We start from the raw sequence: 26806 nt of genomic DNA, 5'->3' as shown, positions 1-26806 counted from the left end.
TTTCAAGAAAACAATGTCTGTTTTGGGGACAGTTCTTCAAAAAACTTTCCATGTAAAATGGACTAGGTATTCAAACACTTCAAGAGTTCAAAGAAGGAAAGACTTCGGTTTGTTAAATGAGATGACTTCTGTGAGGAACACTATTCCAATATTAGATAATGGCTGCCTTCCAATTCCAATTCCAATCAAGAGGTTTGGAGATCGGGAGAGTGGAAAGTTCCATTGTTGGCCTCCGTGGAGGGTTTGGTTTGGGATTCACCAAATAAAATAAAACTACAACGAACATCAAGTTACCAAAATAAGTCCAACCTTATGGATTTAACAATATGGTCAACATGCCTTTGGATAAGTTTAGTCCAAAGGTAGTTGGATAAGTTATTCACTCACAACATGAAAAATTATGCTAATTAGAAAAAAGAGCTTACCGATGATTCTCTTGCAGGTTCTCTAGTTGTTGCCTCAGCAATGCAGCTTCCCTTTGCCAAAACTGCACAAAAAAGATATAAATTTGTAAATTTGTTCAATAAGAGAGAAATCAATAAATGTTTTTTTGTGTTATGACTACAGTAATGCAGAATTACTGGCAAACCAAGCTCAACTTTTGTTGCCACATTCAACTGGAAATGCTACTTAGGTTTGTTTTTCATGACCCATCTCTCTGGTGGCCCAAGTTTAGTGATAAGTTAATCTTCCAACACATATCTTTTACTCTTTTAATGATGGTACAGGACAAGGTTAATAAGATCGCTTCACATATCAAAAGCCATAACAAGCCTTTCAAAAATGGTTTAAAGAAAATAATGAGCTGTTGTTGCTTTCTAGAATTTGTATCATTAACCCAAATAAAAAACAAAATACCATTTCAAAAGCAAACAAAAATAAAATATGTCTATTTGTTTTTGTAAAAGTATTTAGTCCTTTTCACAGTCATTTTTGAATTTTATTTACTATATTATTTTAAATTTTTTATGACAATTGACGCTATTGGTTCGTCATCTAGTACTTTCATTCACCTCCCAATACAACTTAAGGTTGCAACCATATCTGTTGGTGCAAGATAGAACCCTTGTGGCTTGGAATGGATGACTATAAATTTCACTGCATTGGGATAGTATGACGAGGCAAAGGCCTCTTTTTGGTTTGTTAAATGAGTGTTTAGTTTATAAAATGTCCTAGTTCAAGTATACAAGGGCATCTATAGGTGTTTATAAAGGTTATGGGGTAATTCATATATTACTTTTAAGATTTTTGAGCTGGTACTCAAATTTTTTAACATAGTACCGAAGCGAATATTGAGAAATCCATTCTCTCACTAGTAAGTTCATATTAAAGTCCATGTGTGAATTCCAAAATCGGGTTATATGTGTGGGAAGGTGTTGAGTTATATAAAGCCTATGACATCCAAAATGGTTTATAAGGTCTCAAGTTACTCCACTCATTCCCTTGCTATTTTGGATTGGATGCTCAAATTCTTTTACGATGACTAGTTACAATTGTAGTATAGGTATTGCCGATGTGTTATTTTAAAAAGTTGTCCCTCATTGTGTGTAACTTAATTGGAAATGCACGTGTGCTTAGTTTTCTCACTAGGCTACGATTTCTTTATGGCTAGATACAGTTTAATAGGTCAGCAAATTTATAATGAATCTAAGGTTATAAATTGGACATCAGAGATAAGGAGGTAGACATGTAAAAAATGGACTAAGAATGGAGAATCTCGTCTGAACCCTCGATTTGATTGTTTTCCAAGAATGTTGAGCAGGTATGTAAGCCATGTACCTGGGAAGAGTACTAGAGTGATTCTTTGCATAATTTTTCTATTTTCTAATTACAGTAAAAACTTGTTCCTTCATATTCTGTTACACCTTGTAACTTTGAGGTTGTATTGAGAAGTTTTTATAAGTAGGTGGTTGCATTATATGTGATATCATGGTATCAAGGTGAAAAATGTACATAAAACCATTTATGTTCCAATCTCAGGCAGTTGAATTTTGAGGTGAAGATTTAATCTATGTCCAAATATGACTTGTGTTTGTCTTACTGTAGTTTACTAGCAAAATAAGATGAATTTTTCTCTCGACAGGAAAATATATTAGACTTATGGAGGACTGAAAGTAATTGGAAATGCAAGGGGTTGTTAAATTAGTTATTACCTGTTAAAGTGAATGAGATGGACGACTCTTGTGCATATGATAGTCCAAACCGGTCAACATTTATCATGCATGAAGATGTTGAGTTTGAGAAAAAGGGAATCTTTTAACTAATTGTGTATGCCTGTCTTTAGGGTTCTACACTAGCTCCTACCCATTACCCCTGTTTCTGAATGTGGGCGCTTCTATTCTATTCTTTGGTTTAAGCAAATAATTGTGGGAATTTAAGTGATTTGAGAATTTAAGTGATTTGAGTATAAGGTACATGATTAGCGTGCATCTAGGTGTGCAGCATGAGAGCTGGGATATCCATTGGCTAATTGTTTTTGCATCTCCGGAAGTTGTTGCATCTTCAGTGAGTTGACAGTACTTGACATTTGGTTCAAATGATGGTATGACTTATTATGGAAAAGGATATGCAGGATTATATCTCTTGGGTTCAGATGTAGCTCTAAATTGTGGCCAGTCAGTCTAGCCTCATCATTTTACTCAGGGTGTTTGCATTAGCTGAATCGCTTAGATTCCTATAATATAGTAAACCTTTTTTGCTTTTCTTCAAGTACAGGAAATTAGGACTTGGAATCCTGATTGGAACTTATGCTATAGTTCTAACGAGATGCTCGAGTATTTGTGTACTGTTTTAAGTAAGTGCCATAGACATGAGCAGTGGATGTCATGATGGTGGCATTAGCATCTGAGGACAAATCTCAGTATATGCTAAATCATGGCAGCACGGAGCAGTCATATTTGGGTTAAAAGGCACCTGATTAAGGGGGACCAAGAGCTGCTTTTGTGATCAATCTTACCAGAAAATACAGAACCACCATTTCCAGATCTCCTTGCTCTAACTGAACTATTATGGCACTCTGTCAGATAAAAATCCCCTGAACACAGGAAGAGTTTCTGTGCTATGCTGAGATCTAATGCAGCTATACAAGAGACTGGTACCTCACTTCAGTTTGGCAGTAGTATCAGGGCCATGTAACTTCTAAAAATGTGAAGGTCCAGAGTTTCTGTTATTTTCCCTTTAATCACATTTTCTTCACCTATGTTTTGACCTGCATCATTGAATACTAATCTGTAAAGCAGAACGAACTATATTTTGATGGAAATTTTTATTCTCTTGCAGCTTCTCATAGTCCAAAGAACACACACCTTCTGACTTCTGTTTCCCCTGCACCAATTGCAAAGAAGGATTAGATGATTAGTCTTGAAATAGTGGAAAGATGACATGACTAAGCTAAGATTCGTGACAGTCTTATAGAGCTGGATACTGTTGTTTGAACCAGAGACCTTCAACCAGTGCTATCCCAGAATGTCATTATGATAATGCAACGAGTGGCCAAGTTTGTAACAGCTCCATGTTTGTTGTCATCTTGGTATAAAGTTTAGCATCCTCAGTTTTACTATCTTCTGTTCTAGAAGATAATTCTTTAGAGACTTCAACTTGCAACATCAATAGTGCCACATTCAAAACTGATTAGCTGGGATATGATTAGAGGGTAAATATAAGAGTATAATTCCACTGTTAAGGAAATGGAGTGACCCTAATGGTCATAATCCAGGATAACTGCTGCGAAATATTGTCGGATGCCTTTTAGTTCCTAGAGGAAAAGTGCTAAGCGCCAGAATGACTTAAAAGCTCTTAAATTCTCGGACAGTCGTTTGATCCTTCGAACTATTAACTGTCAAGAACTTCCATGTTTCTAAAAGCAGTTTGAGCTTCTTTATCTTAGCATTTGTGTGTAGTCATCGCCAGGATTTGCAGTATGAAGACAGCAGATGGGTCTAAAAGAATAGACTTGTCAATATAAGAGTGTTGTTCCTCATTTGCTACTTTTTGTCGGGCACAGGTCATGAAATGATATTCCCATTGATTCCAAAATGCTATTGATAAATGCAGTCACTGCATAAGGTTCTTGATTGGCGCATCTAAAGTGTGTGTATCTCTTCTGTGGGAGGAAATTAATTTGTCCAGAGTCCTTGTTCCAATTGCTAGACCTGCATTAGTTCATCAAACTTCCTGCCCTGTGCTAGCATGAATATCTACTCCCTCTCTGAGGTGCCCTACAATGTATACCTAAATGACAAAGCCAAAGTCTTTCGCGCTAAAGATGAAATTATCTTGTTTTCAAACAGTTTAGAGCTTTTTTACAGGGAATGTCTTGACAACTCTTTTCACTTACCAGTTTATAGATGTCGCAAGCCTTTTTCATATGTGCTTTTTTGTTGTTGTTTCAGTTCCCATACCGAAATAAAGTGGAGTTGCAGAAGTAACCCTATAAAATATGCTTCCTTGATGAGCCATTAAGCCATTTGGGATGCTTTCTTCTTATTATTAAAAAGTCTTCCTTCTTGGCACCACCTCTGTAGCTATGTTGTGCTTCCAGTAGTGGAAGATATGCATGTTCCCGCTCTTCTAGATCTTCTTCTGATTGCCACAACACTAATGGAATTATATTTGCCCTTTCCATTAATGGAATTCATCGTAGGTTCCATCTTTAGTTCATTCCTCCATTTCTCCAAATAGCCGGGGTGGAATGGAGATGGTAGAACAGGTATCAGCTAATGAGGATCTCCATTCTCTCTGCCCATTTGGTTGTGGAATTGATTGACGCATCCTTTCATGCATGTGCATGTTCTTCTCCTCAATATTAGAATCATAATCCAACGATCCAGGGATCCAAGTTCATGGAATCAATCCAGATCACGGGTACAACTAAGAGAGGTTGAATTGGAATATTGTGTAGCTGCTGGCATCCAAGTTCTGTAGAATTGGGATCCAAGTTCATGGTATCATTCCATTTTTATTAATTTTGAAAGTATAAATTGTCCTTGAGAATTCTCTTGTCATGCTAGTGGTCTGCTGGCAGCATTACTATACTGCCTATAGATTCTAGACTTTCTGTGCTCCTGGGAGGGCTTCACACCGACGACCTATTATTTTGCTTAAGCTTGTTACTAACAATTCAAGTATCTTTTTACGTCTTGTTGAAGAACTTCTAATATTATTGTTATTACTATTATTATTTGTATTGATATTATTACAGTTGTTCATATATATATATATATATATATATATATATAACTTATTCATCACATTTATTTATTTTTTTACCTGGGACAATGATGATATGAATTGTGCTTAAATGGAGAAGTGAGGATTCATATACTCGAGCTCAACTGCATTAGGATTGAGGCGTAGTTATTGCTTTTATTGTAAATTGCTAGAGTATCACTTAGAGTTCAGACGAACCTAGTAGCTTTTGGTTAGACCATGTATTTGTATTAGGAAATTCATTAAATGTGTATAAATATTTAATTGTGAATCCAGTAACTAAGACGAGTTATGGGCTCGATGGCAAGTGTAGAACCCATAAACTTCAAATTATGGTTGCGTCTCTGGTTGTAAGGTAAATGCAACTGTAATATGGCCAATATTTTGGCAAATGGAATCCATCTCACGTAAGCATAAGCATATTTGCAAAATGTAGACTTTGTTGGCAATATTCTTTGAGACCCAAAAATATTGCATTGTGTGGTGGATATCATTTGCACAAGTTGTATCTTTTCTTTTACAACTAAGAGGCCAAGAATTTTTTGCCTATAAAAGGAAAGGACATTAGTTCATTTTAATCACACCAACAAGACTTGAGTCTTCATTTCTTATTTCTCCTTTCCTCCTTTATTAAAAGTGTTTTGTATGAGAGTTGAGTGTTGGGAAGCACTTGTGTGAACCCTTTCTTTGAAGTGATCTTGTGAGGTTATTCTCTTAGAGTATTTGGGATTAATTAGAGTTTTTACTCTAATTTTGTACTCTCTTTTGTACTCTTATTGGTATAGTGAAATTGCTCCTCTCCGCTTGTAGACGTAGGTCACTTTGACCGAATCACGTTAAATTTGTGTCTTCTTTATATGCTTTAATTGCTGTATTGCATTGTCTTTGTTATTGTTATTATAACGTTGTTTGGCTAAATTCCGCACTACCCAGGTTCCCGATCCTAACAGTAACAGTGAGTATCTTAAACTTAGATGCTATAGAACGTCAAAATAAATTTAGATGTAGGTATATAGAAATATTTTGGCACTCAAGGAAGAAAAGGTTTCTATAGTAATAAGATGTATGCTTTAGTGCACAAAACAAATAAGTAAGCTGCAGATGCATGAAAGAATGTGCTGTAAAGTCCTGATTCTTTTACATTGTCAAAAAAGCTTGATACTAGTATAATATGCTGTGAAGGTTCAAATCCCAGTGAGGCAAAAACAGTTGGTGATTTTTCTCATCTGTACAAGCTTTGGTGGACAGAGTTACCCAGTAGCTGTGTTGGTAGGATATAGCATGTAGCTTGTGGAATTAGTCAAGGTACACGTAAGTTGGCCCAAACACTACGGATATAAAGTGCTGGAAAGTCATGTACTCTTTCCCTACAAGTCTGACGACTAGTAATCTTCTGAAAAGTCAAATGCCAAGTCTTATTCTTCTGCATTGCTGTCTGTATGTCTGTCTATTGTTTTCCCTAGCAGACCATATTATGACTGGTTTTGTTTCTGAGGTCATATCACTTCTTTCTTTTTAGAGTGTATCTAATTAAGATACTCCCTTCATTTTAATTTATGTGAACCTATTTGACTAGATACGGAATTTAAGAAAAAAGACAAGATTTTTGAACTTGTAGTGTAAAATAAGGCACATATATTTTGTGTGGCTATAAATCATTGCACAAAGATAAATTGTTTTCAAATATGGAAGTTTTTTTTTTTTTTAAACCCCTCCCAAATTACCAACTGAGCAAGCCTCACTTGTCGCTCTAAATATGGAAGATGGTCATTCTTTTTGACACGGACTAAAAAGGAAATAGGTTCACATAAATTGGAACGGAGGGAGTACTATACTTGGAGGAGAAGAGAACCCTAAGGATTTTAACATGAAAGGAAGTTCCTTTTGATATGTCATAAATTATAGACAGTTAATGGGAGAAAGTAAGTATGTAGGAAACTATTATGCATTTTGTCCTTTGACTAGTTGACCGCAAATTAGCTAGCAAAACCTACCTTGACCTCGGAACTTGGATCTCCCAATTTATGAGTCTCCTCCTTTGCTTTGTTGTATCTTTCAATCACTGATTTCATGCTGTCAAAATAGCAAACGGTTCAGATTCTGATTGATGTACTGACTTGAAAGGTATTCGTATACATTGATCATTGCAGTATCATAAAGTTTTTATGAACTACCCGTTGCTCTGTTTTCTTTATTATCTATCCTAGGCAGACACTCATCACATGAAAAAAGAGAGGGGGAAAATCTATTCTACATCTAGAAGTTTTACATCGCATCAGCTTCATCCATACTTGTCGTACTAATAATTATCTACTTTGTGAATTAGGACAGAAACAATTAAATCGGTCAATGTTCATGAAGCCTCTCACTAATGTATAATGGCTTAACTTGTAGTCTTTCTTCTTTTTTTCTCCTAGTTAATTGAGCTTGGAGTAATTGCATGAAAAAGCTTAACAAAGTGAATGGCTTCTGTTATTGAGTTCGCTCTGAAATTGGGACCTACATATAGGTTTTTTTCTTCCGCCGGTTATTCTAGCTTTCATTCATCAATCAGTATGGATCAAATTGGTGAGTCAATTTTGTTTAAAGAAAGCATGTTCTCATTGTTTATAAGAAAGCAAGTTATGTTAATATCATATTATTTTCTCTAGGAAAGTAGCCATTGTTCGTGCTTTTTTTCTAATCACTAGTAACAGGTGAATGGTCATGGAAGACATGGGAATACCTACTATCTGCCTTTCAAAAAGAGCAACAATGTTGCCATTGCAGAATGAAAACCACTAATGCATGGTATGCTTTAGAATGTTGTCCAAAGAATTTTTTCCCTCTAGAATTCCTTAAACTTTAACTGACGTAGCATCAACTGAATACTGAAGAGAAGACCGTTAAGAACACCCCCCCCCCCTCCCCCTCCCAAACCAAATAGTATTATAAGATACCGGGTTGGGCTGTTTCGGGTACAATGTTTTCAAATCTTATTCATCAGTATAAGGAAATTAGAGTTGCTTTCGTCTTGAATTATTTTGTAGTAGCTATAATATCTAAAGGGAAAAGTCTTATACACACTTTCTATGTTGCTTTTTGACCTTTAGAAGAACAAATAGATGAAAGACTCAGGAAGACTAGACTAGTATTGCGTGTTGAAACAAATAAGGCATGGCATGGACCTCCTTGCAGAAGTAGGAAAAGAAATATCTTTATTTGATCTTGAGAGAGGATAGAACTTTTCAAACTCTCCCCTCTTTTGTGCCACAAACGTCTTATGTAGTTTCCTCTGCATTTCTAGCTTAGCGTAGTTATAGGCAGGTTCTAATAAATATAATGAGAACCAGAATGTGAAGAACATCAGAAAGGGTCCTTACTGTAAACTTTTATTTCTTTTTCTCTTATTTCACACTTCTTTTATAGTGTGTCTATTTCTTTTCACTTCTCTGTATGTCTCTGTGAAGAGATGTTTCTATAGACCCCATGCTTGCGAAAGCAATTACATTAGCAGTAGATTGGTACAAACTGTATAACTAGAAGTAGAACATGGGGTACACGTGTTTGTAACAGTACATGTATGTTATGAATTCTGTGACTAGATTTGTAATTGACCAAATGCACTATGCTTCATCTAATGTCAGAGAGAGGCGGAACGTTTATTCTGAACTACATACATCGCCAGCTAGGGACAAACAAAAGGTAGTAGCCAGATTGGAGAGCAAATAAGACAGAATCTGATATTACTGCACTTTATGTGGGATTTTTATTGTTGTAAATCTTAAATCTTTACAGTTCAAGTAATTGTTGAAGCAAGTGATGCTGAGAAATGGGTCTGGACGAGATCTAAAACTGTTCAAGAGGATTTGGGATTTGATTTTGAGTTACCAACCCTTCCATCCAATTGTAGTTATAGTGTCACAGTAACAGATTTGGTGACACAACCTACGCATGGCTTCAGATTACTGTTCAGTTCAGAACAAACTTTTGTTCTCTTATGCTGCCTGCAGTATAGGTGACATAGTGACTTTCATCTGCTTTTGCAGATAAGATGTTGTAAAAGTAACCCTTTATGGTTACTGAGGACAACTAAGAAAAGAATACTTGTTGCTGACTCCCCCCCCCCCAAAGAGGTTCAGATAGAGAAACACATTAAGCATGATAGTAAGCCTTATACGCAGGTACAAATACATTCACTTAAAAATTGCATAACTACTGCCAATTTGGGAATATCATAGAAGTCAATAGCAAAATCTAGCAACATTTAGTAGAGTATATCATCCTCCTCCTTATAAATCATCCCATTATATTGTGGAGAATCCAATCTAATTTATACTCTTGAGAGATTGTTAAGGTCGTGGTTGAATTATTTGTTTGTTTAAGTTCTTCTAGCAATACTTTTTTGCAGACGAACTATGTTCATTCCTGTCTTAAACTATTCTTAATGGCTAGATGACAGGTCAAACTCTATAATCATTCAAGGAGAAACAGAAACCGATGAACAAGTATGTGATCCAATGTCATTTTTGGACATGCACAAATCATAATGTGGTGTAATAACAAGGAACAACATACAGTGCTAGGTATATATAATTCATATGTTGTTACAAAATGTAAAATCTGTAAATCGGCATGGAAATATATTCCTTACTTGTATAGCTAACAAAATCATATGAGTTTTGATTTGTTTACTTTGGTAGAGTCTCTTATATAGTTGTACAAATATCTGTTTTGATTTCTTTCATTTGCTAGAGTCTCTTACATAGTTGTATAAATATCTTGTATACGCACAGAAACACAGAAGACTGCATCAAGTCGGTACAAGAGTAGGACATATGACAATCCTAGACAACAAAAGACTCAAAACATATACAATGTTTCTAGCACGTTAGGTACAAACTTTTCTCCCAACCAGAGTACTAGATTCTGAATACATCTATATTTAGCACACGCAATGGAATTCCCTCTTCCTTTCACTGTACATGCAGTACAATTAGAAATAGTCTTCCATGTCTTCTTTAGCCTCTTTACATATTGTGCTTTCCATTACATAATAAACCTCTTAAAGTTTGTGGAGTTGTCTAAGATACCCCAAATACATTTAAGATTAAACTCCACACCTTCCATGTATGATGGCTATGCAAGCGCAAATGGTCTACTGATTCTGATTCTGAGGACCTACAGAGAAAGAAACTGCTACACAAGTGCCTATCCTGAGTTAAACAACATTGTGAGGTGCTACCAACCAAAACATGTCATTTTAGGTGGTGCTTTGCTCTTCTAAATTATCTCCCATGATTCACCAGAATTTTCCTACAGCATTTTGTAACAAGAGCTGATAGGAAATTAGATCATTATTTTGCTTCTACACTAGAGAATCTTCCATAGATCCATATATCTCAATACTCTGCAGATTTTGTAGTAATGAATTAATTTCTTTAAATTCCCAATCAAAGAAAATTTCTCCTCAATCTTGTCATTCTGATTTACCACTTTATTAGGCATGAGAAACATGGACATTAGGTCTGTAAGGATGCCATCCAATACACTATTAATGAAAATTACTCTTTGTCCAAAGGAAAGATATTGGGGTTAAGTTAGCCACACCCGTATATCCTTCTCTTTTGCATCCAAAGGAAGTCCCAAATGTTGTAGGAAAAGTTTCTATTTTACAGCCAACAATCCCATCTAATTCAGCAATAGAATCTTCTGCATTAACAGGAAAAAAAAAAGAAAGAACTACTTCTTCACAGATTGATCTTCAGCCTGGAAAGAGCTTCAAAAGCCAGCGTAATCACCCTTACCAGGCTGAAGATCGTCAGCATGTAGTGCACGTGAAATCTCCGCCTTGTTGCCTCATTATAGTTAATGCATGCAAAACTCCTTTATCCACCCCAAACGAGTAGTTATTCTCAGCATCCAGCTTACTACTTAAAAACTACTAGAAATTCATCCAAAACCGGCTGCGGCCGGCCGACCGACTTCGGTCGGTCAAAACATCGGTTTCATGAAACACTATTGCGTCCCGCGAAATTTATTTTTCAAGAAATCGACCAACTTTGATCAATTTTTTATTTAAAATAAATTAAAATAAATATTCAAAAAATAGACCTAAATCGGTCGGTCATTTTAAAAGACCAACCGATTTCGGTCGGTACTTTTATTTTTTTAATAAAATCGACTGAAATTGGTCGATTATTTTTGCACGAAAATATAATTAAAGAGTATAAATAAAATAAAAGAAATTCTTAAATCAAAATGCATCAATGGTGTAGTGGTAGAATAGTATTCTGCCACGTTATAGACCCCGGTTCGATTTTCAGATGGTGCATTTTTTTATTATATAATTAAAAATACTGACCGACTTCAATCGATTTTTGCGGCAGATTTTTTTTTCGTTTGTAAAAATTAATTCACACGATTACTGACCGCCACGAATCGGTTGGTTTTCAATCGATTTTTGACAGTCGATTTTTCCCCTTTTTTGGTAGTGCCATAACCAGTACAAATAAATAAGGGGATAGTGGGTCACCTTGCTATAAGCCCCTTCGAGCTTTAAAAAAGCCTATGGAAGTCTAGAAAATCTAACAACAGATATTCAAGCTTTAGAGCCTGTTTGGATTAGCTGATTTGAAGCAGCTGATAAGCATTAGGTGCTAAAAAGCACTTTTAAGTGCTGAAACTGATTTAATAAATAAGCAGTTACGTGTTTGGATACAAGTGCTGAAATTAATAATAAGTTATTGTAGTATTTGATAAAAAAAATGCTGATAAGATCTTTTTCTGTTAAAATGACTTAAATAACTTTATAACTGTTTACACTAATAAGGGCGTAATGTCTTCAAAATTTTAGATTCCAAATCGATTCAAATACAAAATATTCTATTTGTCATTTTATTTTAAATACAAATGTGCTTAGATAAGATAGTTTTTATGATAAATATAATTTATTTTATGATAAGCATATAATTATAAGTTATAATAGTTAATACATTGACCAAAGTTTCTCAGTAAAAAAAAAATCTAAATAGGACAAAATATTTGAAGAGAAACAAATATTGTCTTCATCACCACAACACTTAGAATGTAATACACCAAAATTTTTAATATGTCCTCATTTATTACATACAGTTCAAAGATTAATACATAATCACAAAGATACAAATATGCAAAGGAATAGAGAATTTGCTTATCTTAAATAGTCAATGAGAATTCAATACTTTAAGAGGCGGGGTTTAGGTTGAAACAATACTTGAGGCAGTGAGTATCGATACAAGTATTTTTTTTCTAAAGAAGAATATTTTAAGGATAAAATAGTAAAAAATCTTGGTCAAACTTAAATTGCTTATAAGCTAAAAATTCATAAGTTGGGGGTGACCAACTTATGGCTTTTGGCTTATTTTTGACTTATAAGTACGTGACTTATAAGCACTTTTAACTTTACCAAACGCGTAGATAAGCCGAAAAGTGCTTATAAGCTAGTTTGACCAGCTTATAAGCTTAGCCAAACACCCTCTTAGTCCATTGAATCCGCTTACTCTCAAGTTTCATTAGCTTGAAAATGTCTAGCAAGAAAAACCAATTCGCTTGAGCATACGCCTTCTCTAAATCCAATTGACATATCATCCCTTGTTTGCCTTTCTTTAGGTATTATTGATCTAAACATTCATTCGCCACCAATGCTGCATCACTAATCCGTTTTCCCATAATGAAAGCATTTTGACTAATTGATAAGAACTTGTTCATGACTTCCTTTAATCTCTTAGTATGACCTTAGCTATGATCTTATATATGTTTCCCAATAAGGTTATAGTCCTGAAATTTACTGCACCCTTTTTTTGGGGCGAGGGCAATGAATGAAGCATTAAAACTATTTCAAATAGGGGTGGCAAAACTAACCCAAATCCATTTGACCTACCCAACCCGCCCAAGCTTTAATGGGTTTGGGCTAGAATAATTTTGTAAATGGGCTATTTGGAGCTAGCCCAAGTTAACCCATAAAAAATTATCAGCCCAAATGGACCCAAGATGATGTCCAACCTTGACCCATGAAAATGTTCAATCTTAGAGTTCTACCTTGACCCATGTTCTGGAAAATATTTTCTTTTCATGTTGTAGAAAAAATATTTTCTTTCATTTGAATAAAATGAGTACTTTCTTTCTGAGGATATATATATCAACGTAAAGAAAATATTTTTTTTACATCATGAAAAGAAATTACTCTTTTTGTTGAAACAAAAGAAAATACTTTTTTTACAACATGAAAAGAAAGTACTCATTTTATGAAAAAAATACTTTTTCTACATCATAAAAAGTTGTTGGAACAAAAAAAATATATTTTCTACATTATGAAAAGAAAATACTCTTTAGTTGAAACAAAAGAAAATACTTTTTCTAACATGAAAAGAAAATACGCATTTTATGAATTTTTTTTTTTCTATATCATGAAAAGAAAGTACTCTTTTTGTTGAAACAAAAAGAAAATAGTTTTTCTACAACATAAAAAGAAAGTACTCATTGTGAAAAATAAAATATATTTTCTACATCATAAAAATAAAGTACTTATTTTTTTGAAATGAAAGAACTTTCTACATCATAAAAAGAAAATATTCATTTTGTTGAAATGAAAAAGAAAATACTATCTCTACAAAATTAAAAGAAAGTATTCTAAATAATATTTCTATGTAGGGTGGGGTTGGGGGTGGGGGGTTGGGGTGGTGGGAGGTGGGTTGGGGTGGGGGGGCTGGGAAGGTCTAATTTTACTACTTTTTTATTATTCTAATCTTTGTTAGTACTATAAGACGAATAATTATCAAATAAAATTCTAAATTCAAATTGAGGAAAGAAATCATTTAGCATGAATTGATATTTATTCCAAAACATAAGTTAATATTTATATATGCTTGTTTTAAAGATTGAGAATATTGCAAAGATTTGGGTCAATTTGGGCAAGTTGGGTTACAACCCATTTTTTAGCTCACCCAACACATCTTAACCCAAGTGAATTTTGGTCAGGGTTGGGCAATGACCCATTTAATGAGGCAGTCCATCTTGATCAGCCCAAATATAGGCCAAACAACCCATTTGCCACCCCTACAGTTTCAAATATACTTTCATGATGAAAGAATCCAGTCTCTTCTGGATATATCCCCTAATTATATAGAAGAATTAACCCAAATAGCCGCTCACCCTACCACTTAAACTAAAAATAGTCGATGTATGTATAATATATGTATAATTTATGTATTATATATGTATAATTGTGTATAATCAATGTATAATCTATATATATGGTTAGAAAAAGTAAACTATTAATATGGTCGACTATATGCGTAAAAATCCCAATTATATATGAACTTATTTGAGAAAAATGTGCCATCCAAACCTGGTGATGTGTCCCATCAAAGAGCCCCAAAGTTTCCTTCACTTTTTAATCAGTGGAAGGCCTCTACAATCTTTCATTTTCTTCATCCGCGATCACTGTTAGGTTATCCCCAAACTACTCTAGCCTCCAAATCTCCTAGTTAGCAAACAACCTTTGGTAGAAATTGAGACAGACTACATATTTTTATCTCTTTCTGATTTTCTGTAACTTCTCCATTTACTTCAAGTCCATCAATGTTATTAAATCTATTATGCACATTTGCAAGCTTATGCAAAAAGTTTGTAATCTTATCCCTTTTGTTAAATCACAAACATAGACTTTGTTGGACATTTTGAGTTTTTATTTGACAATGACTAGTAAAATTATCCGTGACTAAAGTAGTTGCAGCACTACACAAAGTAGTAGCAGCACTACTAATAAGTCCAATTATTTAGACTAGAAAAAAAAGTAGGGACTATTTGCATACCGTTGGAAAAGATCAAAACTTATTCAAGACCCCTTTACGTCTCGACAGATAAAACTAGACAAGCCTGAATGAGGGATGATGCTAGATTATATTACTCTTACGAACCATAAACTCCATTGATAATAAAGTTGTTGGTTTGGGTTATGAGTTTGAGTTTGTTAAGGAGTTAATGGATTATTTAGAGTTCATATATTTTGGAAAAGGCAATGTATCTCAAGTTTTATGTAGTGTATGAGGATTTCTGTCGTGCCGAGAAAGAAGTTAATTAGTCATCACAACATACTTTATGGAGCTCAAGAAAACAACTGACGTTTTCGTTGTTCAATATTGATATCAAGGTGCAACAGGCTTACAGATAAACATGGTAATAATTAGTCTTTTAACTAGACTCTCCTCTGAATTTGAGTGTGTTAAATCTTAGAGATCACCTCTCTCTAAGATGTTTTCAGTCGGGTGTTAGGCATAGAGGATACTCCATCCAATCAGCAGACGCCAGACAGTACGTGTTGTCAAAGGAAGGGAAATGGAGGAAGAACAATAATAAAGGAAGAAACAATGATCATGTTTGCTACTACTACTATTACTACAAGGAGCTTGGCACTAAAATCGATACTATAAGAAATTGCAGACTCGCAACAAAAGAAATCTGGTTGCCACTGTTGTTTTTGCGTCTAGTTCATCCTATGAGAATATTGTCACAATCTCAGCTGACGAGTATGCCAAACTCTCTTAGTACTAGGAATCAGTCAAAGAATCTGCTCTAGTTACTGTTCCTGTTGAGTCAGGTGACAAATGTCTCATTTCCTTCTCAAACAAATGGGTTATTATTCTGGTTTCACAGGCCACATAGACATGTAATCCAATATCTTTTCTGTTTTACGGTCATAGAAAGCATCACATCTGATGGGTCAAACTACATCTATTACATTGTCCTCTATGCTAAGCCTACCTAACCTTGCCTTATGTGATGACCCGATAGGTCATTTATAGTTTTAACCCTAAATTATGTGTTTCGAAATCTCGAATAGCTCCGTTTTAACTTTTTTCGATTTGCGTGCGCAACCCTTGTCTTTCTCCGGAAGATTTTTATGTGAAAAATTGACGAAAATATGAAACCGTGCCTTAAAATTTATTTGAATTGACTTAGGTCAACGTTTTGAGCAAAGGGACCCGGATCAGTGTTTGACAGTCCCGATGGGTCCGTATCGTGATTTGGGACTTGGGCGTATGCCCGGAATCAAATTCGAAAGTCCATAGCTCGAATTATCACAATTTATTAAAAACTAGAAGCTTAAAGGTTTAAAGAATTAATAAGTTTGACCGAAGTTTGACTTTGTTGCTACTGGGTTCGGATTTTGGTTCCGTAACATGGTATAGTTTCATTACTATATTTATAACTTGTATGCAAATTTTGGTGCAAAACGGAGTTGATTTGACGTAATTCGAACGTTCGGTTGAAATATTGAAAGTTCTTAAGTTTCATTGAAAATTTCATCCATTTTGGTGTCCGATTCGTAGTTCTAGGTATTATTTTGGTATTTTGATCGCACAAGCGAGTTCATATGATATTTTTGGACTTGTGTGCATGTTTGGTTTGGAGCCCCGAGGGCTCGGGTGAGTTTCGGATAGGCTTCGGAGTGGTTTTGGACTTAGAATCATAGCTGGTGCAAGTTTCATCTGGTGCTCAGCTGCAGACTTCGCAAATGCGAGCCTCGCTTTTGCGAAGGAAACTTAGCATTTGTGAGCATGGGCTGGGACTGTGGTTCTCGCATTTGCGAGATTTCTGTCGCTTTTGCGATAGTATCATGTTCGCAATTCCGAACTAATTGTTCACATTTGTAATGGCAACAGAGGTGTGAAAACTTCGCATTTGCGAAGATTTTTTCGCATTTGCGGAGTTCGCAACTGCGAACCCCAGGTCGCAATTGCGACATCTGCGCCTGGTCAAAAGCTGAGAAAGACGGAATTTTAGCTCATTCTTTCAAATTCTCAACCCTAAACACCTTAGAGACGATTTGCCCAAGAGTTTTTCTTCCTAAATTCATTGGTAAGTGACTCTAATCTACTTTCTTTCAATTACCCATTATATTTCACAAGATTTCAACATCAAATCTAGAATTTCCAAGGTAGGAATTTAGAGATTTGGCTAGAATTAGAGATTTTTGTAAAATTGGGATTTAGACCTTGAATTGAGGACGGATTTCGAATTGAATTACATAACCGGGCTCGGGGGTGAATGGGTGATCGAGTTTTGGTTTGAACCTCAGGTTTTGACCAAGCAAGCCCGGGGTTAACTTTTGTTGACTTGTTCAATAATGATCTAAATTGAACATCTTTCATTCGTGGGTAGTTTCTAATGCTTATTTTAAATCGTTTGGTTGATAATTTGCTAGATTTTGTTGGTTTGAAGGCTTGTTCGAAAGGCAAGTTCGTAGTTGAGCTTTGAATTGGTTGCGGAGTGAGGTAAGTATCATGGTTAACCTTTACTTGAGTGATTAGGACTTATTTGCCTATTTGCTACGTGTTTAAATATGTGGGTACAACGTATATGTGAAGTGACGAGTACTTATACGTTGTTGTTGGGGTTAAAACATGCGGGTAGAACTTGTTTTCTTGCGATGTTTAACCACCATACTACCAACCATCTTCAAAGTAATGGAAACTTGAAAGGTTTAATAAGTTTTTGGACTCTTATTTGAGCTGCATGGCTAATCACCTTTCCAAGGACTGGCACTAATAATTGTCATTTCTTGAGCTCGATTAATAGAATAGTAACTTATGGAGTCCTTATTAAAATAAAATAAAATAATTAAATAAGATTATTGGGAAATTGAAAATGGTGGGCGCCTACAATGTGCAAATGCCAAATCGATGGACTTGCAAGCAGATTTGTAAGTTGCAATCTGCTAGTTGCAAAACCAACCATTGTGATTGGTTTGAATTGCGGCAAAAGCTCCTATAAATAGCACCCTTTGGCTTCTCATTTAGCACACCAAAATGAGAGAAGCAAAAAACAGTGAGAGTAATCCAGAGATCGTTGTCTATGAGATAAATAGTGAGTGGTAGTAATATCATAGTCAGGTATTTAAAATAAAAAGTATTATTTCTTTCAAAGTTGTAGTAGTCTCTTGATACTACCAAATTATAATATTATAGTGAAATTATATTACTCCGCTTTGGTATTGTATATTACTCCGTTAAAAGATTTAAAATTATTATTTATCGTGGATATTATTCCTGGGTGGGATATTATTTTTTTCAATAACGTGGTATCAGAACCATGGCGAATAATGGTACGCTGTCTTTTCAGCACCCCCGTCTCACAAAAGATAATTATGAGAAATGATATCTACGTATGGAAGCCATTCTTGGCTCCCATGATGTGTGAGAAATCGTAGATAGAGGATATGCAAAACTCGATAATGAGGAAACTCTGCCTCAAAATGAAAAATATGTCTTGGCAAAGACAAGAAATAAGGATCAAAAAGCCCTCACGCTCGTCCACCAATGTTTGAATGATGCCATATTTGAGAAGGTGGCAGATGCTACCACCTCAAAAAAGCTTGGGGAATTTTACAAAATTCTCTTCAAGGAGTTTACAAGGTGAGGAAGGTAAAACTTCAAACTCTAAGGGCTGATTTTGAAGTTTTAAAAATAAAAGAATCCGAATGTATTTCGGATTATTGTTCAAAAGTGAAGGCTGTTGTAAATCAATTAAGAAGATACGGGGAGGACATAGAATATGTCCGTGTGGTAGAAAAGATCCTTCGCACTTTAACACCTAAATTTGATTTTGTGGTGTGTACTATTGAGGAGTCTAAAGATTGAGACTCAATGATGGTGGAGCAATTGGAGGGTTCTTTACAGGCCCATAAAGAAAAGATCAAGAGGAGACAAGAAGTGCCATTAGAGCAACTTCTTAAAACTGAGGCATCCTTTAAGGATTATGGAGGTGAAAAAAGCTATCGAGGAAATGGACGAGGACGAGGCCGTGGCAGTCATGAAAGAGGAAGAAGTAATGATAACAACTTCAACAATGAAGTTAAAATCCACCAAACATTCAGAGGTCGTGGTCGTGGACAAAGAGGAGGAAGAAGACGTGGCTACTACCAAGAAAATAATGGACGAGTGTTATAATTGTCATAAATTTGGCCATTACTCTTGGGAATGTCATAGCAATATTGAAGAAAAAGTTAACCTTGTTGACGACAAGAAAGAAGAAGATGAGTCAACATTGTTAAGGGCACTCAAAGAAGAAAACAGGGATGATTGTAGCTCGTAGTATTTGGACAATGGAGCAAGTAACCATATGTGTGGATGCAAAGAGAAGTTTATGGAGATCAATAAAACGGTGAGAGGTAATGTGTCCTTTGGAGATACCTCAAAGATTCAAATCAAAGGGATAGGTACGATTCTGATCTCCTGTAAAAATGGTGGCCATAAGTTAATTCAAGATGTTTATTATGTGCCAAAATTAAAAAGTAATATTCTAAGTCTGGGCCAACTTCTTGAAAAGGGATATGATATCCACATGAAAAATATGCATCTTTGGCTTAGAGATTCAAGTGGAATTCTAATTGCTAAAGTGCATATGGCAAAGAATAGATTATTTTCTCTGAATCTTAAGACAATTGATGCAAAGTGTTTGAAGGCTAATATGAAAGATGAATCATGGTATTGGCACATGCCATTTGGGCACTTGAATTTAAAGCGCTTAAATCAATGGGTGAAAAGAATATGGTGCATGGGATATCATCAATCAACCATCCCAATCAATTATGTGAAGCTTGTCTTCTTGGAAAACATGCAAGGAGGAGTTTTTCGAAGGAATCCATGTCAAGATCAATCAAGCCACTCCAACCCGTTCACAATGATGTGTGTGGACCAATCAATCCACATTCCTTTGGTAATGGTAAATACTTTCTGCTTTCATTGATGAATTTAGCAGAAAGACTTGGGTTTATTTCTTGAACCAAAAATCTGAAGTTTGCTGCTTTTAAAAATTTCAAAATACTTATGAAAAAAGAAAGTGACTATGAAATAAAAGCTTTAAGGTCCGATAGAGGAGTCGAATTAACTTCAAAAGAATTTAATGACTTTTGTCAATCTCATAGAATTCGTCGCCCTCTAACGGTACCTTACTCACCCCAACAAAATAGAGTTGCAGAGAGAAAGAATCGAACGATTCTTTGGCTAGATGTATGTTGAAAGCTAAAAATATACCCAAGGAATTTTGGGCCGAAGCTGTTTCTTGTGCAGTTTATTTGAACAATGGGTCTCCAACAAAAAATGTTAGAGATCAAACCCCTCAAGAAGCATGGAGTGGAAGAAAGCCAAGTGTCAAACACTTGAGAATCTTTGGGAGCATAGCCTATGCTCATGTGCCACAACAAGGAAGAGCAAAGCTTGACGATCAAAGTGTCAAGCATGTGTTTGTTGGCTAAGATATGAGTTCAAAAGGCTACGAGTTATACAACCCAAGCAGCGGCAGGGTAGTGGTAAGTCACGATGTTGAATTTGATAAAGAATTGACATTGAATTAGAAAGCTCAGGAAGAAACTTCATATGATTTTCTTCCTTACTTTGGTCATGAAGAAGAACTAGAGATCGTGGAACCTGTGCAGGATACAAATCCACCTTATTCTGCATCCAATGTTGCATCTCCCTCTTCTCAGGAAAGTCAAACGAACAACCGAAAGGACGAGGAGCATTCATGAGCTCTATGAGGGCACAAAAGAAGCTACTAATTTTAATTTTTTTATATTATCTCTTTACTGATAGTGAACTAATGAACTTTGATGATGTTGTTACAGACAAAAGGTGGAGACAAGCCATGGAGGAGGAGATCGAGTCAATAGAGAAGAAGAACACTTGGGAGTTAACAACTCTTCCCAAGGATCATCGAGCAATTGGAGTAAAATGGGTATACAAGACAAAGAAGAATGTTGATGGAGATGTTAAGACATACAAGGCACGACTTGTGGCTAAAGGATACAAGCAAAGGCAGGGCATTGACTATGAAGAAGTCTATGCACCTGTTGCCCGCATGGAGACGATTTCTTTGCTCATCTCTTTGGCGACGCAAATGAAGTAGAAGATCCATCAACTAGATGTCAAGTCAGCCTTTTTGAATGGCTATCTTGAGAAAGAAATCTATGTTGAACAACCATTGGGCTTTGTGGTCAAAAACTATGAAGATAAAGTGTTGCGGTTGAAGAAAGCTTTATATGGATTAAAGCAAGCCCCACGAGCATGGAATAGTTGTATCGACAAGTATTTTCAAGACAATGAGTTTACTCGTTGTCTTCATGAATATGCTCTTTTTCTTAAAGTTCATACTAATGGAGATATCTTGCTTGTTTGTCTATTAAGAAATCTATACAAAAGAGATATTGAAGAAGTTCAACATGCTCGATTGCAACCCCGTGAGCAAGCCCCACGAGCATGGAATAGTTGTATCGACAAGTATTTTCAAGACAATGAGTTTACTCGTTGTCTTCATGAATATGCTCTTTTTCTTAAAGTTCATACTAATGGAAATATCTTGCTTGTTTGTCTATTAAGAAATCTATACAAAAGAGATATTGAAGAAGTTCAACATGCTCGATTGCAACCCCGTGAACACACCGATGGAGAGAGGGACAAAATTGTCCAAGTTTAATGAAGGAGAAAAAGTGAATCCCACATTTTTCAAAAGTTTTGTGAGAAGTTTGAGGTACTTGACCTGTACCAGGCCAGATATATTCTTTGTAGTTAGAGTAATAAGCCGCTTCATGGAAGCTCCTACCTCCACTCATTTGAAAGTCACTAGAAGAATTCTTCGTTACCTAAAAGGTACGATTAACTTTGGGCTATTTTATTCTTCTTCTAGTGATTTCAACCTTATGAAATTTTGTGATAGTGATTATGCGGGAGATATTGATGATAGAAAAAGCACAATTGGTTTTGTATTTTTCTTGGGTGATTCTGTTATTTCTTAGAGTTCAAAGAAATAATCAATTGTTACTCTCTCGACTGATTAAACTGAATATATAGCAGCAACTTGTACATGTCATGCTATTTGGCTGAGAAGATTATTGAAAGAGCTCAATTTGCCACAAATTGAAGCTACATAGATTTGTATTGACAAATAATCCCCACAGGCACTCGCAAAGAATCCAGTATATCATGATCGAAGCAAGCATATAGACACAAGGTATCACTTCATCAGAGAATGCATTGCCAAGAGGGAAGTTGAGCTCAAATATGTGAAGTCTCATGATCAAACTGCGGATATTTTTACCAAACCTCTTAAGTTTGAAGATTTTATGAGATTGAGATCAAATCTTGGAATGAAGAAGAAAAATCAAAATTAAGGGAAGATTTGTGGGGTCCTTATTAAAATAAAAATAAAAAATAAAAAAATTATTAGGAAATTGAAAATGGTGGGCGCCTACAATTTGCAAATGCCAAATCGATGGACTTGCGAGCAGATTTGCAAGTTGCAATCTGCTAGTTGCAAAACCAACCATTGTGATTGGTTTGAATTACGACAAGAGCTCCTGTAAATAGCACCCTTCCGCTTCTCATTTAGCACACCAAAATGAGAGAAACAAAAAGCAGGGAGAGTAATCCACATATCATTGTCTGTGAAATAAATAGTAAGTGGTGGTAATATCATAGTGAAGTATTTTAAAATAAAGAGTGTAATTTCTTTTGAAGTTGTAGTAGTCTCAAGTTGTAATATTATAGTGAAATTATATTATTCCGCTCTGGTATTGTATTTTACCCCGTTAAAAAATTTGATGTCTTTGTTACTCTCTTATGTTATTGTTATTTGTCGTGGATATTATTTTTTCCAACGTAACTTTCATGCATTGAACATGACACCCTTGTCACTTTTCATTTGGTGGTTCAGAAAAAGATAAAAGTAGTGTATCAGCTACTCAGGCGGAGGCTACTGTTTTCAAATAAGCCATAAAAAATGTTAAAACAAGCTCAGGTAGGATGAAGACCTAGAATACTGCCAGAGATTTGAGAGAGAGAGTTCCAAGCAGAAGACTTGGCCTTTCTAAAGTGGTAACCTTACAAGGCGGAACGCTTCCCTATCATTGTATTTTTACATTCGACAACTTCGGCAAATCGCTTATCCCCATTCATCTTCGGTGTAAGAGCGCTGGTAAGCTATTATGCACTCTGTCAAGGGTGGTTACTTCTAGACAAACCTCTTGATTGTCTGTGCTTCCCTACCTCCTTTATGACTAGGCGATCATATAGGGGATTAAAGATGGTGATCCGGACTGTTTCCCTCGTGATGAAGCTTATCCCCATCGTCTCACTAGTGGACCTTGGCCTTACCGATTAATTAATTTTTTTTGCTGTAAAAGTATGTTGTTTGACTCTTAAAAAGTAACTAAAAGGGTTGCTTCAATAGCTTATGAGCTGAACGTAACTCCTTCAGTTAAAATTCACAACGTATTTTATCTCAAGAAGAAAGTTGGATCCGAAGTGTCCCCTTCATTGATTTCTACAGTTAGTACAACTCGTGATTGAACTCATTGCAATAATGGTCTACAAAGAACATACTAGTGCTATCCAAATACTTGTTCAGTGACAAATCCATTACTAGAAGAAGCTATCTGAGAGGATGTAGGATTCATTTGAGTGCCAAATTTTAGTATTGGAATGCACTACTAAAATTGTAGTTTAGTGGTGCGCAGAGCTACCTGAGTTACACTTACCCTCGTTTGGCCATTAATTTTGGCTTTATTTTTTCAAAAACAAATTGAAAACGTTGTTTGTTTATGAAATATAATCATGTTTTGGGAAAAAAATTCAAAAATTTCCAAGTTCCCAAAAACTAGTTTAGGGTAGATTTTGTGTGAACAATTTTCTTCCACTCAGAAAACTTCTACGTTTCTTTAAATAAAATGAATGTCCAAACACAACTTCAACTTTCAAAAATAATTTTTCAACACAACTTCAAATACTCTCTTTTCAAGTTTCAATCAAATCTATGTCCAAATGTTAGCTTAGTCGTGCTTATGGATTTGTGAAATGGAAGGGGTGAACTGTAGTTTTAGTATTTGCTGTTAAGTTCCTTAATTTGTATTAATTACAATTTGACCTTATCATTACTATTTCATTTGCTCGAAGGTAGTTAGAGAGGGGATGGTAACATCTAACATCACTGATCTTGCAATCTGAATATGAAGTGTGATCCCGGTGATATGATTATATAACTTGATCAGTTGCATTTTTTTCTTTCTTCTCCATTATTACTTAGCTTTAAAATTCCTAATAATTCTAGTTAGAGGGGGGGATAATGAAGTACATAATCTAGTTAATTATTAGCGCTTTGAAATTCAAATTCTCTTTGAAATTCAAATTCTAAGGCACCCTCTAATTTGGTTGTGAATTTCAAGTCCGTATGTGTTCGTATATGGATTCCATTTGGAAAATAAAAAAGAGAAGAAGTTGAAGTTAGTGAGTGAAAACCATTGTCCCTTGAAATACTCCTCAGACCTGTTTTTGAAATTTCAAATTCTCTATCTCAAGTTGAAGTTGAACTTATGGATAAAACTGTAGAACAAACATTGATTTGCAAATAATATTTTATTATATGCGAATAACATCTATGTCCAAATGCCTACAAACTTGAGATCGATATCCGAAAGAATTGGCTGACAACATTTTATTAACACTAGTCAAATCAACATTGACAACAACTTTATTGGCCTACACTATGACTAGCCAAATACAAAGCTCCCCGAAACATATAACGTACAGCAAATACTAGCTGCATTAGTACTCTACCAAAGCACTAATAACTAGATTACTTTCTTTATTATCAGCATTAATTAGTCGCAATCTTTTAGCTATCACGATTTAGGTTATTTTTTACATTCAATAAATTAACAAGAAACAGCTCAAGCTTACCGCAACTATCCACACATGGGAAAAACTTACGAATTTACCATGGCTAAGCATAAATTAAGGTGAGAATACATATTACTAATTAACAGTGATAAAAGTGTACGTGAAGACATGTGTCAAGTATTCATTCAGTTGGTACAAACACCATGAGGCGCCGAATAAGTTATTACCATCTACACAATTCCACAATATTGCTTGTGAGTTTATAGTATTGTTCTTCACTTATTCAAATTTAAAAGAGGTAAGCTATCAACTAAAACATTGAAGGCAAAATATCATCAAAACAGCAAAAAACGAGACAATCCTTAGCACATTATATATCAGCTACACCTAAATCTCAAATAGTCCTTGGACATTAAGCTACAAATATCGAACAGAAAAAGTGCAATGAAACAACATCAAATTTGAAAATGTTAATCACAAGATTTTTCGAATTATATGTACTTCATCTTAATTACTAGTAGTTTCAGTTGAACTTGAGTGACTACTTTAATTAATTTTTATAACAAACATAATGACCTGGTAATTTTTATAAAACAGCTGATTAAGCAGGAAGATCCTATCGATCTACACAAACAAAACACGAAATTAAAGTTAATGCAAAAAGTGAAGAGATGGAGAAATGACCTGGTGCTTGAGTATTCATAAAGTTTGCTAGTACTGGAGAAGACGATAACACCGACCTCCGCGTCGCAGAGGATCGCTAGCTCCTTCGCCTTCTTTAACAATCCATTCCTCCTCTTCGAGAACGTCACTTGCCTGCTCGTTGAATTGTCGATCCTTCTTATCATTATCTTTCCTCTCCCCATTTCGATTTCTTTCTCTCTCTACATATACACCCAATCAGAAACACATATTCCTACAACCATTTGCAAGTGTGTGTGTATATATATATATATTATATGTATAAAAGTTTTCTATGGCAAAAGTCTACTTAATTTGCACCAAAAAGTAGTAAAAATTAATATTCTGAATCAAAATTTTAAATACAGCTCTAATGTACGGATTTAGGAGGAGGAGGAGGAGGAAAAAGCAATTAGCGTTTGGTAATGAGAAAACCGAGGGAATTTGACTACTTTATTTTTCGAGAAAAATGTAACAGAAAATGGAAAAAAAGGGAGAAAAGAGAAAACTTACTTGTGAATCTATTTGTAGGGATGGAGACAAAAATGAGGGTTTTGGCAGTCGTCGTTTTTGGGTAAGTCTTCTGATCGAAAAGAATAGCCTATATAAGGAAAGTGTACAATGTAAAGGCGAAAGAAAGAAGGATGTTTTTTGGATGGGTGAGTGGAAAGGGTTTTCAAAAAACCGCTTATGGTTTTGTGTGCGTGAAAGCCACGTGTTCCAATGAAATGCTTCATTTAGTAATTTGCTGGGAAAAGTGCCGCCGTCAATAGATTGCTGACGCGTGGTTTGCTAGTATTACAATACTACTCTTTTTTGTCAGAGATTTTGGATGACGGGTTTTTCTTCTCTTTTTTTTCAAAAATTTATTATATATAAGGAGTAGGGGAAGGGAAATAGTGGAGGAAATTATAAGATGGGGAACTGAAGTTAAAATAGTAACCAATTGAGCTAATAAGATTCCTCAAATTTATTTCTTTTCGGGTGGTATCTGATAATTTATTACTCCCTCCAGTCTACAATAAGTGGTTTTTTGGTCTTTTTGTGGTCCAAAATAAGTGATTTTTTGATCTTTTTATGGTCCAAAATAAGTGATTTTTTCATATTTCAAGAATGAATTAATTATTTTTTCCTACATTGCCCTCGGAGTAATTAGTGTTGGAGTATGTGTTAGGAGTGTTTATGTGAAGATATAGTAAAGGTTAATATGGTCAATTTTATTACTA

The 26806-nt window shown here is 35.2% G+C and overlaps 1 protein-coding gene across 2 annotated transcripts in view; it reads right to left on the bottom strand.

The window, feature by feature from the left end:
• Nucleotides 1-26234, bottom strand: part of LOC104111227 (MADS-box transcription factor 23-like) — a 32090-nt gene extending 5856 nt beyond the window's left edge. The window contains exons 1-4 of one of the 2 annotated variants that reach the window (XM_009620877.4): nt 26094-26234; nt 25584-25783; nt 7203-7281; nt 426-487 (exon numbers count right to left, since the gene is read on the bottom strand). In XM_009620877.4, coding sequence (XP_009619172.1) covers nt 426-487; nt 7203-7281; nt 25584-25765 — 323 coding nt within the window. In that variant the 5' untranslated portion in view covers nt 25766-25783; nt 26094-26234. Of the gene's footprint in view, nt 1-425; nt 488-7202; nt 7284-25583; nt 25784-26093 lie in introns of both variants that reach the window. The other variant, XM_033659992.2, reaches the window with a different exon arrangement.
• Between the last annotated feature and the right edge of the window lie 572 nt (nt 26235-26806).

The sequence above is a fragment of the Nicotiana tomentosiformis genome, chromosome 12, assembly GCF_000390325.3.
Source record: "Nicotiana tomentosiformis chromosome 12, ASM39032v3, whole genome shotgun sequence".
NCBI classification, from domain to species: domain Eukaryota; kingdom Viridiplantae; phylum Streptophyta; class Magnoliopsida; order Solanales; family Solanaceae; genus Nicotiana; species Nicotiana tomentosiformis.
Note: the sequence above shows the minus strand (reverse complement) of the source record. Positions and strands in the feature narration are given on the sequence as shown.